The sequence below is a fragment of the Telopea speciosissima genome, chromosome 6 (assembly GCF_018873765.1).
Source record: "Telopea speciosissima isolate NSW1024214 ecotype Mountain lineage chromosome 6, Tspe_v1, whole genome shotgun sequence".
NCBI lineage: Eukaryota > Viridiplantae > Streptophyta > Magnoliopsida > Proteales > Proteaceae > Telopea > Telopea speciosissima.
Window position 1 is genome coordinate 18,881,372 of NC_057921.1, and position 18,463 is coordinate 18,899,834.

General features: G+C 45.4%; 1 protein-coding gene across 1 annotated transcript; it reads right to left on the bottom strand.

The window, feature by feature from the left end:
* Nucleotides 1-12,818: 12,818 nt before the first annotated feature.
* Nucleotides 12,819-13,412, bottom strand: LOC122665491. Its single transcript, XM_043861646.1, has one exon. The coding sequence runs from the start codon at nt 13,410-13,412 to the stop codon at nt 12,819-12,821; it is 594 nt and encodes a 197-aa protein (XP_043717581.1).
* Between the last annotated feature and the right edge of the window lie 5,051 nt (nt 13,413-18,463).

The window sequence follows — 18,463 nt, forward strand, 5'->3', positions numbered from 1 at the left end:
GTGAAACATAAAGCATTCAATAAGACATGTCACCTAATAAACCAAGACAATGAATCTAACAATCCACCTTACTGGTATGACTCATGACATTCATTGGAACTGTGGACTGGATTTGTATCTGCTTAGCTAGAAAACAACTGTTGCTCCATGATGGAATTGGAATATTGAACACGCTCCTCTTTTCAGAGAAGAAAAAATGGTCAACACTAGAAGTTCTCGTGGAGGTCGTAAAGGTAAACAACCTAGAGTTGTACCGGAGGTTGAGCTGCCTAACGGAACGGAGGCTCAAAACTCTGAGGCATCGGCTGCTTCATCAGAAGCACTAGTGGCTGCGCAAGCTACTGCTGAAGCACCTCAGCCAAGTGTGGTAGCCGACGACGTGACTGCATTCATGACCACGATGATGCGGACCATGCAACAACAACAAGAGTTACTTGGTCAAATATCTACATAGTTTGCAACCATGATGCACGAGCGCGTTGCACCACCACCACCACCACCCAATCGACCAGTGCTATTTCCACCACTTGTGCCTCAGCATTTAGCGGAAAATTCTACCGCCAAGGTTATGGAGAGATTCAAGAAACTCCAACCGCCTGCATTTTCAAAAATAACCCCTGAAGCAATGCAGTCGGAACTGTGGATCAGTGCCCTAGAAAATGCATTTGAAGTACTCAAGTGCACGGACGCGCAAAAGATTATTTGTGACGATTATCAATTGCAAACTGAAGCCGAAGCTTGGTGGAAGGCAACTAGGTCAAATTTGGAAGTTGCTCACCCAAATCCCACATGGGCACAATTCAAAGAGATTTTCTTCAAGAACTACTTCCCTAAGAGTTTTAAGGATAGGAAAGAAGCAAAATTTATTGCACTGGTGCAAGGAACTAAATCAGTATTGGACTATCAACAGCGATTTGAGGATCTGTTCCATTTTGCTCCAGAGCACCTGAAAGGGGAAGTTAGTAAGGCTAAGAAATTTGAGAAGGGACTCAAAACTGAGGTCGGGTCAGTTCTGTTAATTATGGACATTCGGGATTATACTTAAATGGTGGATAAGGCGAAAACATTGGAGGATAGGTTTAAGGAGAAAGAGAAAGAAAAGACTATGACGTTGCCTGGGTTGAACAAAAAGCCAAGTAATTTTCAAACCTATGGCTGGCCAAATAAAGTTTACCGAGGAACAAGTTTAAGCCCTACTTCGACTCTGTACCGTAGGTCGTTCATGGGATAGACCCCTTTCTGCCCCACATTCAATCGACCTGCTCAACCTACTACGAGTCAACCGACGACAGCAGCTTTGCCAACCCAACCAGCAATAAGTTAAGTGAGCAAAGCCTCAACACCTGGTGTTCCACCCTTTAAGTGCTATCTGTGCAACAAGGAAGGACATATGGCCAGAGATTGTAGATCATGTGGGTATGGTAACGACTCTCCAAATCAACCCTACTCTAGGCCATTTCAGCCACTGGATAATCGGACACAAGGAAAGGTGTACGCTTTGACGAATGAAGAAGCTGAGGCAAACCCCAACGTATTGACAGGTATGTTGCTGAACACTACTTGACTATAGGGAATAATTGGCTTACATCATGTAACCTAAGTTACCTACAAACCCTAGGTACCCTGAATATCTCAACCATACCCGCACGAGCATTATTCGACTCAGGCGCAACCCACTCTTTCGTCTCCTCAACCTTTACAAGTAGGATAAAAGGTCAACCAAGAGATATTGGGCATGAGTTAGTAGTTAGCACACCGACAGGGAGTGTTGTGAGTTTGAAGGAGGTCTACGACCCCTGTCAAATTGAAATTTGTGGGAAGAAACTAATCGCACGATTGATAAAGATGGATATAAATGATTTTGACGTACTACTAGGCATGGATTGGCTGACTGCCTATGGTGCAAACGTCTTATGTGTGGAGAAAAGGATAAAATTCAAACTGGAAGATGGGTCAGACTTCACCTATCAAAGTGAACCAAGAAGGAAATCCAGAAGGATAACATTATCAGCACTACAGACGCGAAAGTTACTAGAGGAAGGATGCCAAGGCTTTTTTGCCACTGTGAGAGACACGAAGGTGAAGATAAAACCCTTCAAGGAACTCCACGTCTTCAGAGAATTTCCTGATGTATTTCTGGAAGATCTGACTCAGCTACCGCGGGACCCCGATATAGAGTTCACGATCGATCTGATTCCTGGAGCAGCACCGATATCCAAGGCACCATATCGAATGGAACCTATCGAATTGAAAGAATTGTAGGCACAACTTCAAGACCTATTGAAGAAGGGATTCATTCGACCCAGTGTATCACCCTGGAGAGCACCTATGTTGTTCGTAAAGAAGAAGGATGGTAGCATGTGGCTGTGTATCGACTACCGCAAGCTAAACAAGCTGACCACTAAGAATCAGTACCCGTTGCCGCGCATCAATGACCTATTTGATCAGCTACAAGGAGCGAGAGTTTTCTCCAAGATTGATCTTAGGTCGGGATACCATCATCTGGAGATCAAAGGCAATGACATTCATAAAACGGCGTTCCGAACTCAATACAGACATAATGAATTCTTAGTTTTATCGTTCGTGCTAACCAACGCCTCGACAGCGTTCATGGATATGATGAATAGAGTGTTCCATGACGTGCTGGATAAGTTCATCATAGTATTTATTGACGACATCCTAGTGTACTCTAAAAGTGAGGAAGAGCACGAACGACACCTTACTTTTGTGTTGCAGCGATTGCGAGAATACCAGCTCTTTGCCAAATTCAGCAAATGTGAATTTTGGCTTCACCAAATCGGATTCCTGGGGCATATCGTCACCAAGGATGGCAACAAAGTAGATCCCGGCAAGGTGAAAGCGGTTCCCGAGTAGGAAACTCCGAAGAACGCCATGGAGATCCAAAGTTTCTTGGGATTGGTTGGTTATTACCGTCAATTTATTGAGAATTTCTCGCATATCTCGGCACCCATGACAAAGCTTACGAAGAAGGGTGCCAAGTTTGAGTGGAATGAAACATGCGAGAAAAGTTTTCAGGAATTGAAGAACCGATTGGTAACAGCTCCAGTCTTAACCATTTCAGACAAAACCAGAGGAATGGTGGTATACCCTAACGCATCTAAGACAGGATAAGGTGGTGTCCTAATGCATAACGGTAAGTAGTCACCTACGCCTCCAGGCAGTTAAAAGAACACGAGAAGAATTACCCCACTCATGATTTGGAGTTGGTAGCGGTGGTCTTCGCGTTGAAAATTTGGCGACATTACCTATATGATGAAAAGAGCGAGATATTCAGCAATCACAAAAGCCTGAAGTATTTCTTCACCCAAAAGGAGCTGAACATGAGATAGAGGCGATGGTTGGAATTGGTAAAGGATTATGATTGTGAGATCCATACCACCCCGGTAAGGCCAATGTTGTGGCGGATGCATTAAGCAGAAAATCTCAAACTGCGTCCCTCGCATCTTTGGTCCTAAGTGAGCAATTGATAGAAGAAGCTCAAAAGTTTGATCTGGAACTCGTGACCGAAGAAGCGGCTATGCAATTAGCAGTATTGGATCTACAGCCGTCGATACGAGAGGAGATAATTACGAAGCAACCATTGGATCCCAAGCTGGCCAAGATAATTCGAGAAGTTCAACATGGTATCCATAAGGACCCAGATTTTTCATTGGCCCAAGATGGTGCATTGAAGTTTCGTGATAGATTGTGCATGCTTGATGATTTTGATGTTCAAGACCAAATCCTGAAAGAGGCGCACAGCTCACCCTATTCGATCCATCCAGGAAGTACAAAGATGTACAAGGATTTGAAGAAGTATTACTGGTGGATTGGAATGAAGCAGACCATAGTAATATACGTGTCCAAGTGCCTTACTTGCCAGTAGATAAAAGCAGAAAGACACCGATCGTATGGTTTATTGCAGCCACTTCCCATATCTGAGTGGAAGTGGGAAAGAATCACTATCGATTTCATGACAAATATGTGCAACACTAGAATGGGCATGAACGCGATTTGGGTGATCGTAGACGGATAGACAAAGGTAGCTCACTTCATACTAATTAAAATAAGTTACCCAATGGAAAAGCTTGCTCAGATATATATTGAGAACATAGTCCGCTTACATGGCGTGCCTGTGTCTGACAGAGATCCTCGATTTACTTCAAGATTTTGGGGAAGTTTGCAAAAGGCATTGGGATCTCAACTAAACCTTAGCACAGCTTTCCATCCACAGACTGACGGACAGTCGGAGAGGACTATCCAAACCCTAGAAGATATGCTCCAAGCTTGTGATCTGGAAATGAATGACAGTTGGGATGCTCACATAGCATTGGTGGAATTTGCATACAATAATAGCTATCACTCCACCATTGGCATGGCACCGTTCGAAGCACTCTATAGAAGGAAGTGCCGAACTCCACTATATTGGGATGAGGTTGGCGAATGAAAATATCTCGGACCTGAGATGATACAAGTGACCTACGACAAGGTTGATGTTATAAGAGAAAAGATCAAGGCAGCCCAGTCAAGATAGAAAAGCTATGCAGATAATCGAAGGAAAGATATTGAGTTTGAGGTCGGAGAAAAAATATTCCTTCGAGTATCTTCAACTAAGGGATTGCTACGTTTCAACAAGAAGGGCAAGTTGAGCCCAAGATTCATCGGTCCATACGAAATTCTTAATAAAGTGGGACCCGTAGCATACCGACTGGCTTTACCACCATCTTTGTCAGGCATCCACGATGTTTTTCATGTGTCAATGCTACGAAAGTACTTAAACAATCCGACACATGTATTATCAACTGAACCTAAACAGTTGGATGTTGATATGACCTATGAAGAACACCCCACAAAGATAGTGGACAGAAAGGAGCATAACCTCCGAAACCTCACAGTCGCCTACGTAAAGGTTCGATGGGGAAATAACCCTGTAGAAGAAGCTTCATGGGAACGTGAAGAAGAAATAAAGGAGAAGTATCCTCAACTTTTTGGATTACAAGGTAAGCAAATTTCGAGGATAAAATTTTTGTAAGGTGGGGAGAAATGTCAAACCCCGCTCCTAACTGGCTGGAATTTTGGTTCAAGGATAGGAACCCCTGATCAGGCAACCAGGATCACTGTGGAGCATCACTCCAGTGACATGGATCAATGAGGAAACCTTATGCATGTCCTCTTTTATGCCTGTGAGAAGATGGACAGTGGACCCCTACTCTTGCACAGCTCACAGCCTGATGTATGGCTTGAACCCCAGGTAATCTCTCTCCTCCCTATAATGGTGGGATCCACCTATGTAAAATGTGCCAAAAACCCTTATTGGGCATGTGGGGACAATACCCTGACCAAGGGTTAAACCCCTGTGCAACCCCCTTTGAGTTTCAGTTGCTGGAATTCTTTGGGCCATGGCACTGGGCGATGCAGCAAGGCCCGGTGACATCGCCCAGTGACTGATATTGATTATTTAATTCGATTTTAATTATGGAGACCACCCATTATGGATATGGGAACCCTCCACTGATAGAGGGGAGTCTGAGGGACCACCTCATACCCTCAGTTCACTGTGGACCCCACCAGAGAGCTCAGAATCTGTTCAAAAATTGATTTTTAAAAAAGAGCCTTAGTAGCCAAACAGACCTTAGTTGGTCTTGGGCCTATAAATAGGTAGGCCTAAGCTCATTTAGAGCTCTACTATCTGCTGGAAATCATGGGAGAGAAGAGAGGAAAAAGGAGAGAAAAAGGAAGAAGAAGGAGAAGGGAGAAGGAAAGGAAGGAGAAGGGAGCTGCTGCCACCCATCGCTGCTGCATCTGAGCTCACCCTCAACCACTTCAGGTACAAAAATAATTAGATAAGCATGGAAGGTGTTTACCCTATTATTTATAGGTGATGGTGTGTAGAATCGTGCCCTAATAGGAAAGTAGAGCCCCAGGCATGGAGTGAGAGATTTTAGGAGTGATCTTGGGGATAGGGTTGATCCCTTGATCCCCTTGCGCCTTATTAGGCACCTATGGGTGATAATCTAAGGCCATGTTAGTTCATGGTAGGATTTGCGTTAACAGAGTGCAGTGCTCAAGTCATCCCCTCCCACTATGGGGCGGTCCAGGTTCTGCGTTAGGTTATCCTCATAAGGGGGTCAGTCTGGCGACCCCTCGTTATGGCTTGAGGACTGGCCTCGTACGTGCATCCTTCGAGGTCTGGTGTGCACCCAGACCTCGCTCCTTGTGAATCTGGTAAGCTCGCACTTACCCTATGCGACTTCAGCTCATCCATGATATATGTGTCGGTCTCTCATTGGCGGCTGACATCTCTTGACATCTCACAAGCCCCCCACTCCTTTGGGCATTCTTGCACAAGGGAGTCGAATCGATTTTTGGTTTTAATGCCTGCCTCATGCGTGGGGATGTGATGGTTGGCAGTTGAGAGTGGACTTGACATTCCATCTACTGATCGACGCATGGTAGGAGTTATGATGGCGCCTCGAGCAAGGCTACCGTCGCTCGAGCCTGATGGCTTTTGATGTTCCATATGTTATCTGACACGAGGCTCTAGGTATTATGATGTCTAGGGCTGATCTACGATCGCTTGATCTCCATCGCATCTGGTCTTCCACTCATTAGCTGACGCATGGCGTGGGCTTTTATGATGCCTCGGGTATGCTCAACCGTTGCTCGTTCTTGTCCTTCTGATGGTTTCTTGTTATGACCGTTGGATCTTGGCGATTGCTCTTCTTCCCTTGCTCATAAATTTAGGATTTCTATTCTTCCTTCCTCTCTATTGCTACTTCAAGTTTTTTGCATTCATCTTCTTCATGTTATTTTGTCTCACTGCCCTTCGGCTTCTCTACTAGTGCTTGCGTTGGCGTTTTCAGCCTTGTAGCAAGCTCTGTTCCTCCTGTTCGTGTTGTATTTCTCGTTAAGGTGCCCTTAGCCTCCCAGTGCACGAGCTTCATTCTCTATTTCCTTATTCTCAGTAAGTTTTCTGCATCTATGTCTTTGCCTTCTTCTTGGTCGGAGCCCAGTGGGGACTCTGGTGATGTTCCCGATATAAGTAGGGGCTCTGACCCTGAGGTGAGTTCTCCGGGCCAGCTGGTGGCGAATTCGTGTAGGCAGATCTTTGGTTTCTACATCTTTTTTGCTTAGCTCGGCTGTGAGCCATCCTAGGCCCTTTTTGACCATTTCTTCATGTTGAAGAGGGTGTCAGGCAAGTGGTACTATTTGACGCTGCGCGGCCAGAAGGGGTCATTGAAGGCTATGCGGTTTATAAGCTGCATGCCCTAGTTTGCCAAGAAGTGGAAGGACCACTTTTTTTCATGCAAATATCCGACTGAGGATCGTGAACCTCGTCCCTGAGCTGAGCTGGTACGATCAAGAGTCTCTCAGCTTGTGCTTAAATGGCATGGCCTTTGACTTGCATGAGCCGAAGCATAAGGATCTGCTGGTCCGCAATGGCCTGAGCTTGGCCCAGGGTGAGCATCTCTGGTTCTCAGTGTTGGTTCTTCTTTCAAAAAAGGGAAATTTTTTTTTATTTTATATTTCTTATTGTTCTTTATTTCTCTGACAGTGGACTTCAAGGTGGATCATGGCTTGCTCCGAAGGTCGCCGCCAAACGCAACAAGAAGACGTGAGCCGACCAGACCACGTCAAGTGGTACTCCCCTTCCCCCTTCAAAGATAAGAAGAAGGTCCTCCCCAGCCAAGGACCAAAACCTCCCTAGGGATCACTCCCAGTCCCTGACCCCCAGCTAGAGGAAGGAGCCCAAGAAGGGGAAGGGCAAGGAGAAGGAGGTCGAGGTGGAGGTCCTCGTCATTGAGCATGAGAAGCAGCTGAAGAGGTCATCCTCGGCGAGGGTCAAAAGCTTAGAGGAGGCGTACTTGGCCAACTGGGCCCGGGAGTTGGTGAAGGGGAAATGTTCCTGGGTTATGCCTCGCTGGGAAATCTATGAGGGGGACTCTGCCCTCAAGGACGCAGATGTTCCCCATAAGTGGGTGACCCAACGCTTGCTTCTAGAGGACTGCAAGTCTATGTAGTCAATGCGTGATGAAGACCTCATCTCATCGTTTGCTCCCGCTGCAGTGATCGTAAGTATTTTGTGATCTCTTGACTTATATTTTTCATTTATTTACTTCTCCAATGTCTTATTGTGCTTTCTGTCTTGCAGCTGGCGACCAAGGCTAGTGAAGTCCTCCACTGGTTGGAGGTCTACCACGATCTCTATTATTGGGAGAGGTGAACTTACCTAGAGGTGGATGTACACCAGCTAAATCTGACCAAGGACAACTCTGACCTGGAGTCCAAGATCAAGGACTATGAGGGACACTCAAGACCTTGACTGACAGGAAGGACGTCCTGGAGGGTGAACCTGAAGTCGTGGCCAAGTGAATCAAGGCCCTGGAGGAGGAGCTGGCCCAAGAGATGGCCAGAGAGGCCTAGATCTGGGCCGAGGTCGTGGAGGAGTTCAAGAAATTGATCGAGCTATAAGAGCTTCTAAAGTTGAAGACCAAAGAGGCCTACGACTTCGGCATGAGCGACACGGTCGGATACATCCTTGGCGAGAGCCCGAGGTTCAATTTCAACAAATTCAAGTACTATGTCCCTCCTTTTTCCAAGTCTCCTCCAGCCCAGTCTCCTCCAGCCAAGTCCTCTGACGAACTTGCCCCTGTAGACCCCCCATCTGATTCTTCATGTTTTTTTTTTCAAATGTAAATATCAACACCTTTGGATGAAGTATATGTTCCCACTTCCTGTTGTAGTGTGACTGCTTTCTTATTCTTTCTAGCTCTTTGGGTCATTCTTCTTTATGCATTCGCAGGGTCGGGTAGGTCTTTCAGTGTCGACTACTAGAGTCGGTCTTTAGTGCCAACCTCAGAGGTTAGTCTTTCATGCCAAGCCATAGGGTCTGTCTTGGTGCCCGATAGGGTCTTTTGTGCTGATCTTAGGGATCAGACTTTGGTGCCAACCTTTGTGGTTGGTCTTTTGGTGCCAACATTCAAAGTCGGTCTTTATTGCCCGGTGGGGTCTTTCGTGCCTATCTCAGAGATTGGACTTTGGTGCCAACCTTTGGGGTTGGTCTTTTAGTGTAGAGACTCAAACTTGGATAGAGGTTTTCCTCAAATCATAACCTTTTATTGCATGAGGTCGCTCTTACAATAATCTTATTGAAAAAATTTTCTCAAATTCTTTGAGTTCTAAGGTTGGGGTATTTTGTTGCCCCCTGGGGTCTTTAAGCGATATGTGCTCGACCTTATATGCTTGGAGACCGCATATGGACCTTCCAAATTTGCATCCAATTTTCCTTGACTTTGAGGTTGTGAGGCGCTAGTTTTCCTTAACACCAAGTCTCCGGCTCTGAACATTCTTTCTTTTACTTTTGAGTTGTAGAAATGAGCCATCCTCTACTGGTAAGCTATGTTTTGCATCAAGGTGTCCTCTCTTACCTCGTCCAAAAAATTTTTGTTTGCCCTTAGTCCGTCCTGATACATGCTCTCATTGAAGTTGAGGTTTCTTAGCGACCTTGCTAATATCTCGACTGGTGCTAGGGCTTCTGTTCCATATGTTAGTCAAAATAGGCTCTCCCCTATTGGCGTCCTAATGGTAGTTCGATATGACCACAAGACACTTAGTAGCTCATCCACCTATTTTTCTCTTTCTTTGACCTTGTCCTCAAGCAAACTATCATCCCTTAGATAGGCGACGATCAGGTCCATCTAGCTCGGTTCAATCCCGATCGTCGTGACCTCTTTATTTTGATGAGATGGCTCGGGCAGGTTTTCAATGTACACCGACCGTCCAATTGTGCCAACACCTCGCTCAAGAGGCATAAGAGCGAATCAGCTTTGGCATTCTTGTCCCTCAATACTCTATGCATCTTGAATGCCTCGAACGAGCTGACCAGTTCTTTTTCTTTGGCTAGGTATGCCGCCATCCGATCATCCTTTGTTTCGTAATCACCGTTCATCTAGTTCACGATCAGCTGAGAGTCGCTTTTCACCACCAATCTCTTGACCTAGATTGCCTTGGCTATTTTTAGTCCTGGTATCAGCGCTTCATACTCGGGTTCGTTATTGGATGCTGGGAATCCAAAACATAGCACAAACTATAATTTGAAGCCTTCTAGACTCGTTAGTATGAGTCCTGCTCCACTGCCTCCTAAGGTACTCAAGCCATCCAAGAACATGGTCCAGGACGGTTCAGACTTGATCTCTTCCTCAGCTCGTTCCACCGGGTCCAGCTCAGTCTCACCTTGTGTACACTCAAGCATGAAATCGGCCAGGACTTGGCCCTTTATGGCTGTTTAAGGCTTATACTCGATCTGATACTCGCTTAGCTCCACTTCCCAGGCTATAAGTCTCCCTGACACATCCGGCTTATTTAGTACCTTTTTCAAGGGCTGGTCTATCATTACTGAGATGGGGTAGGCCTGGAAATAGGGTCTCAGCTTTCTCGCTGCTTTGACTAGTGCAAACGTGAGCTTCTCGATCTTTGGGTAGTGACTTTCTGCTTTCGATAGGACATGGCTAACGTAGTGGACCGGTTTTTATGACCCGTTCTCCTCCTTTACTAAGCTTGTGCTCACCGCCATGGGCGACGTTGCCAGGTACATTAGTAGCTCACCTTTTTGGTCAAGTTGTGCTAACAAGGGTAGGTTTATCAAATATGCCTTCAAGTCTTCAAAGGCCCTCTGGCAGTCTTCAGTCCAGGTAAAGTCTTTGACCACCTTCATATTTTTTTGTGTTTTGAAGAAGGGTAGGCACTTATCTCCAGATCATGATACGAATCTGGCTAGGGCTGCTATTCTTCCATTCAGTCTCTGTACTTCACGGATCATCCTTGGTGGGCTCATCTCTTATATGGCTCATATCTTGGCGGGGTTGGCCTCAATCCCCCGTTGGGACACTATGTACCTAAGGAACTTACCCGAGCTTACTCCAAAGGCGTACTTTGATGGGTTCAGCTTCATTTGGTGGGCGTACAATACTTGAAATACTTCTTCCAGTTCAGCTAGGTGGTCTTCGGCCCGTACACTCTTTACTAACACATCATCTACGTACACCTCCATATTTCTGTCGATCTAGGCTTTGAACATTCTGTTGTCCATTCTCTGGTAGGTTGGCCCTGCATTCTTCAAGCCAAAGGGCATGACCCGATAGCAAAAATTCTCTTGGTCTAACTAGAATGTCGTGTACTTCTCGTCCCCCTTTTTCATCAGGATTTGATTATATCCTGAGTACGCATCCATGAAAGTTAGCCTTTCATAACCCATCATCGCGTCTATTAGGAGGTCTATCCTAGGGAGAGGATACTTATCTTTGGGGTAGGCTTTGAGGTTAGTGTAGTCTACACACATCCTCCACTTTCCATTTGGCTTCGGTACCATCACCATATTGGCTAGCTAGGTTGGGAACTGCTCTTCTCGGATGAAGCCCAATACTCTCAGCTTCTCTATCGCTTCTTTGATCATGACCTGTCGCTTTGGGGTAAAGATTCTTCTTTTTTATTGGATCGACTTTTTGGTAGGGTCCACATGCAGGGCGTGCTCCGCTATGTGGCACGGGATGCTTGGCATGTCGATGCCCGTCCAGGCGAATGCATCAGCATTCTCCCAAAGGAAAGACCCAAGCTCTCTCGCTTCTTCTTCCTTTAGTAGGGCCCCAATTTTCACAATCTTTGTAGGGTGCTTGTCGTCGATTGGAATCTCGATGAGTTCGTCAATTAGAATCTCGACGAGTTTGTCGATCAGCTCGCCCCCCGCTGATAGCGCTGGTCCCCCTCATGGCTATCGCTGACTTCAACCACGAAGGCTATTCCTCTATAGTTGCCTTTAATGTGCTTCAAGAAGGTAGCATGGCATTCTCGTGCCTTTTTTGGCTCGGTCTGGTACTCTCCTATGTCGTTTGGGGTAGAGAATTTGACCTTTAGACGCTTGGGGGAGATCACGACCCCCAACTCGTTCAAGCTCGGCCTCCCCAGTATGACATTGTAAGCTGTCACAACCCGAGCTACCATAAAGTTGACCTTTATGGTAATTTGGTATAGGGCAGCCCCACTGTCATTAGGAGTTTGACCAACCCCTCGATCGGGGTGGGTTCTCCTGAGAACCCATAAAAGGGTATGATCTCGGGCTTCAGTGTACATGGCTCGAACCAGAACTGTAGGTAGGCATCGTACGCTAGCATGTCTACTGATGCCCTGGTGTCCACCAATATTTTGTGTAGCGGTCTGTTGGCTATAACTGCCTAAACCACGACAACATCGTCATGTGGCCAGCTTAGCCCTTCAAGGTCTTCATCTGAGAAGGTAATTATTGGCTGGGTTCATGCTTTCTTTTTAGGTACTTCTGTTACAGCCATGAACCGTGCTTTGGATTTTACCTTTTCGAATGACTCCTTTCCCAGGCCTCCTAGAATGGTGAGAATAGTTGGGGCATTGGAGGTGTTGGCCTTGGTGTCAGTTCTTTGGTTATCTCTTCGATTATCTCGCCAATCGTCCCGCTAATTTTGCTCGTCTCTTCCTTGGGCTCGATCGTCCCTCTTAGGGTTGCCCTACGCACCAGCTCGGCCTTGGGGATTATCTTTTCTGTCCTCCATAACATATCACTGTAGGTTTCCCTTCTGGATCACATGCTCAATCTCTCTCTTTAGCTACTGACAGTCTTTAGTATCATGACCGACATTTTGATGGAACTTACAATATTTCTTCTTATTTCTTTCTTTGGGCTTTGAGAACATTGGTCTGGGCCACTGCAGTAGGCCTCGATCATAGGCCTCCATCAGGATCTTAGTCCTAGTGGTATTCAAGGGCGTGTAGTCCGGGCTCTAATCTCGGTCTTAGTACCGATCTAACCTCGGCTTCTTGGTATCTTTCTTTTCTTCTTTCTCTTTTGCTTTGGGGTCAACTGTTCTTCGTGCCTTCATGATGTCAAACATGTTGGCGTACTGATAGCACTGATCAAGTAGTTGGAACACGGTGGTGATTGATTCAAGGGTGAGCGATTTCACTAGGTCAAGGTTGGTTATTCCATTGTGCAGCACATTGAAGGGCATGCCACCATCTAGGTCCTTGATCTCTAGGGCTTCTCCATTAAAGTGAGTGATATAGTCCCGTATGGACTCATCGGGCCACTTCTTCATTGCTAACAAGTTCACGGCCATCTTTTTTTGCTTGACACTGCTTTGGAAGCGGCTCACGAATGCTCTGGCCAGCTCCGTGAAACTTCTTATGGAGTTGAGCTTTAGCTTGGCGAACCAGAGCACCGTTGGTCCCTTCAGGGAGGTTGGGAAAGAGTGACATGACACAACGTTAGACCCGTCGTATACTATCATCATCACGTTGAAGTAACTAATATGGTTGTTGGGGTCAGTCTTCCTATCATAAGCCTCAAAGAAAGGTGGTTTAAAACCTCGAGGGAGCTCGACCCTCATGATCTCGGTCATGAAGGGGTGTTGGCCAGGCTGAAATTCTCTTCGGTGGTGCCCCCCTTTTCCAAGTCTTCTAACTTGGTGTTGATCTCCCTGAGCTTACGGTTAAGCTCGCTTTCCATGACCAGATTTGCTATCGGCTCAACTCGTCCATTGCACCCGTTTACTTCTTATTGGTTCTCTTGCCTGACCAACCTTTGGAGACTGATCCGTGCATTGCACGCATCTAAATTCTTGGTACAGCTTTGCTTTGTTCTACCACAGATCTCTCGGGGCATTGAGACTGATGGCTCCAATACGCGAGAAGGGTTGACCCGAGCAGGTAGGTCTCTGGTGCGAATGATCCCTAGAGGGGGATTGTTCCTTTGGGAGGGGTGAGATGACCCAGCCTGACTTCTGGCCCTATGTACTTCTTCCTCTCTTGGGGTTCTCTCATCTTCACGTGTTGCCCTCGAGAGAACTAGTAGCGGGGGTGGGACCCGTGCTATAATAGGTGTAGGATTGGGCGTCCTTAGTGCTTGCAATTCTCTAACTACTTCCCTGAGGAAGTCATTCTGTTAAAGAACCTGCCATTGTAAGTCATGGATCTGAGCCACTGTGGTCGACGCATCTGGGTTCATGCTTACTGGGATAAACTCCTCCAGTAGTGGAGGTGGGGGTGGTAGAGCTCCCACGCCCTAGATGGTCTGAACGCCTTTTGGGACTATGCTTGGTCCAACTGCAATTGTGAGTGATGGCCGGGGCCTTGCATCCCGACCGCTATCGTTGCCAGTGGCTGGGGCTACAACCTGTGTCTGGGATCCAGCCATTACTACTATTACATGGCGTGCAATTTGCTTCCCTGCCTGTCCTCTACCACGATTGTTGTTCGTTGTCCGGCGGGCTACTGGATTCTCTATAAGTTGGGGAACCTCGCGAACAACATTCTATTCACCGACCATTATTTTTTATTAGCTTATAGAACTTTGAAAGGCTTGCAGTCGTCGTTCCCACAGATAGTGCCAATCTATTGCATCAAGAACTGTATCGAAACGACCTGTTCCTGCAATACAAAGTCAGCAAGAGAGGGTCGGGCTGTGCCTATGTCTCCACTCCGATGCCTAAGTTAGATCTCCTAGCAACAGATAAGAATAATTGAAATCAGATAAGCATGGAAGGTGTTTACCCTATTATTTATAGGCGATGGTGGGCAGAATCGTGCCCTAATAGGAAAGTAGAGCCCCAGGCGTGGAGTGAGAGATTTAAGGAGTGATCTTGGGGATAGTGTTGATCCCTTGATCCCCTTACGACTTATTAGGTGCCGTATGGACGATAATCTTGGGCCATGGTAGTTTATGGCAGGATTTACGTTAACAGAATGCAGTGCTCAGGTTGTCTCCTCCCACTATGGGGCGGTCCAGGTTCTGGGTCAAGTTGCCCTCATAAGGGGGTCAGTCTGGCGACCCCTCGTTATGGCACGAGGACTGGCCTCGCGCATGCACCCTTTGAGGTCTGGTGTTCACCTAGACCTCGCTCTTTATGAATCTAGTCAACTCGTGCTTACCCTATGCGACTTCAGCTTATCCATGATATACGTGTTGATCTCTCATTAGCGGCTGACGTTTCTTGACATATCATGATCAATTTACAATTGTCTTCTTGAGAAAGTTTTCCCCTCTTTACAAAATCAATAAACTCAACAGTGACATACTTCAATTTAGGTAGAAACCACATGAGTCCCTCTCTAGATTCATGGAAAGGTTCAAGGATCTCTTGTTAGAATGCCCTCACCACGGTATTGACTTGTGGTAAATTTGCCAAATCATTTATGAGGGAATTGACTTTCAGACCAAACAATTTTTAGATTCTATGTGTCCTATCGGATTTACCTCTTTTACTTATGAGAATGAGGCTTGGACATTTTTGACCAACTTGACTGATAAGACTAGCGAGTGGGAATCCACCCAAGAGGCTGAAAGGACCACTAAGGGTTACCTCATTAAGGGTGTACCAGCTAAAGAAGCCAAACTAGATAGCCTCGCCAAAAGGTTTGAATCCATAGTTCCTAAAGAGCCTATACTAATTAACCAAGTTAACCATGTCTCCATATGTTGTTGGTGTCATACAACTGGTCATCTTATGGAAGAATGCCCTAACACACCTTTGCGGGTAGTTCTAATAATGAAAATGTAAGTGCTTTTTACCAAAATAATCCATATAGCAACACTTACAATCCAGGATGGAGAAATTATCCTAATTTCTTCTGGAATCAAGGGAACCAAGCAAACGCATCTAACTTTCACCATCAAGGCCAGCTTGCTCCCCAAAGGCCTAATTTTGCACCACAAAACCCAAGTCTGTCTCCTCATCCCCTTCCCTCTTATCTACATTTAGGACCTCCAATGAATTTTCCTAGGCCACCTCTTCTTGTACGTTCTCAGCAATCCCCTGGGTTTACCAATGTTGGAGAGGCACTAAGAATAAGTGAGCTTGAGAAAAGCATGACCCTTCTCCTGATAAGCCATAACAATATGGAAAAATAACTCACCCAGCTTGTTACAATCATGCATGATAGGGGAAAATAGAAATTGCCTAGCCAACCTGAGCCGAATCCTAAACATTAGGCTTTGATTCAGCAAGGAACCCAAGCTCCTCAGCTCAATGTTACACAAGGTCAACAACATCCAGAGCCCTCTAACTAGATTAATGCAGTGTATGCTTTACGCAGTGGCCGTGATCAACGGGTTAGTACCCCTTAGTCTTTATCATCTGACATTCCTGTTGACTCTCCCCCTACTAATGAGGCTGTTATAGTGCCTTTTGTTCCAGGTTCGTCTGATGAACCTGAAGATATTCAAGATGATGTGGTCGAGGAAACAAAGATGATTCTTTTGAGAAGGTGAAAAGGACCACCCCGGAAAGAGTGTATACCCCACCTGCCCCATTCCCAAATAGGTTGGTTATCAAAAAATCTCCTTCTATAGAGAAAATTCTTGATATTTTTAAACAAATTTAGGTGAACATCCCTTTGTTGGATGCTATAGCCCAGGTCCCCGCTTATGCTAAAGTCCTCAAAGACTTATGTACCCATAAGCGGACCACCAATGTGCCCAAAAAGGCATTCTTGGTTGCTCACATTAGTTCTCTCATTGTACAGCTAGTAGTAGCCAAGCATAAGGATCTTAGAAGTCCCACCATATCTTGAACTATAGGCAACACCACTATTGATCATGCTTTAAGGGACCATGGTGCAAGAGTGAACCTATTGCCTTTTCTGGTCTACCAACAATTGGGATTGGGAGAGCTGAAACCCACTAGAATCACCCTTCAGCTTGCAGATAGATCAGTAAAAACTCCTAAGGGGATGGTTGAGGACGTCTTGCTTAAGGTTGGGGAATTTGTATTCCCTGTGGATTTAATTATACTACATATCCAACTTATTGTAAACTTCAAGGATCAAAACCCCTATCATCTTGGGTAGACCATTCCTTGCTACCAATAATGCTTTAATCAATTATAAGAATGGTCTCATGAAATTATCTTTTGGCAACACTTCTGTGGACTTTAATGTGTCTAGGTTGGGTAAGCAGCCTGAAATAAATGAACCAGTGCATATGCTTCAGGGATTCCTCGATGATGTTGAGACTTTCTTTGAGATTGAATTTGATACGGGATTTTAGGAGTATAGGAAGGAATTGGAAGGTGTTGATGATACCACCTTATCTGAGGGCATCCAATCACCATTGGAGCCCTTTGGACTCTTATCCACCTCCATTCCTAAACCCTCCATTATTGAGCCCCCACATTAGAGTTGAAAGCGTTGCCCTCCAACCTAAAATATGCTTTCCTAGGATAAGATCAAACTCTTCTTCCTATCATTATTGCTTCTGATCTGACGTCTAATCAAAAAGAAGTGTTGATCAAGCTTCTGAAAGAACATAAGGAAGCCATAGGTTGGATCAAGTCAGACATCAAAGGTATTAGTCTTTCCATTATTTAGCACCATATTCATCTAATGGAGAGATCCAATCCTTCTAGGGAATCCCAGAGAAGGGCTAATCCTATAATGAAAGAGGCCGTTAAGAAGGAGATCCAAAAGTGCTTGGATCATGGCATCATTTATCCCATTTCTGATAGCCAATGGGTGAGTCCTATGCAAGTTGTGCCTAAGAAAGGAGGAGTCATTGTAGTCGAGAATGCAAATAATGAACTGATTCTAACCCATATCCAAACAGGATAGAGAGTGTGCATTGACTATAAGAAGCTGAATGCAACAACATGGAAGGACCACTTCCCCTTGTCTTTCATTGATCAAATGTTAGAGAGACTAGCTGGCCATGAGTATTATTATTTTCTTGATGGATATGTTGGCTATAACCAAATCCCTATTGCTTTGAAGGACCAACATAAGACCACATTTACATGCCCTTATGGAACTTTTGCTTACCGGCGTATGCCTTTTGGGTTTGGTAATGCCCCTGCTACTTTCCAAAAGTGCATGATGACTATCTTTTCTTATATAGTTGAGCATTTACTAGAGGTGTTTATGGATGATTTTTCTATTCACGGCTCTACTTTTTCTAATTGCATGCACCATCTTTCCTTGGTTCTCAAGAGATGCATAGAAAAGAACTTGGTCTTGAACTGGGAGAAGTGCTACTTCATGGTGAAGCAAGGCATAGTTCTTGGTCACTTTGTTTCCAAAGATGGGATGAAGGTTGATAGATCTAAGGTGAACCTTATTGTCAATTTACGACTACCCAAGAGTGTGAAGGATATTAGATCTTTTCTGGGTCATGCTGGCTTTTATAGAAGATTCATCAAGCACTTTAGCTAGATACCTAGACCTCTAACTACCTTAATGGCAAAAGACTGCCCCTTTGTTTTCTCCCCTGAGTGTCATAAGAGCTTTGAGCAATTAAAAAGAGAGTTGACCTCAGCACCCATTATTCAAGCTCCAAAATGGACAGTGCCATTCGAGCTTATGTGTGATGCCTCTGATTTTGCTATAAGGGTTGTTCTTGGGCAGAGAATCAATAAACTGCCCCATGTCATTTATTATACAAGTAGGACTC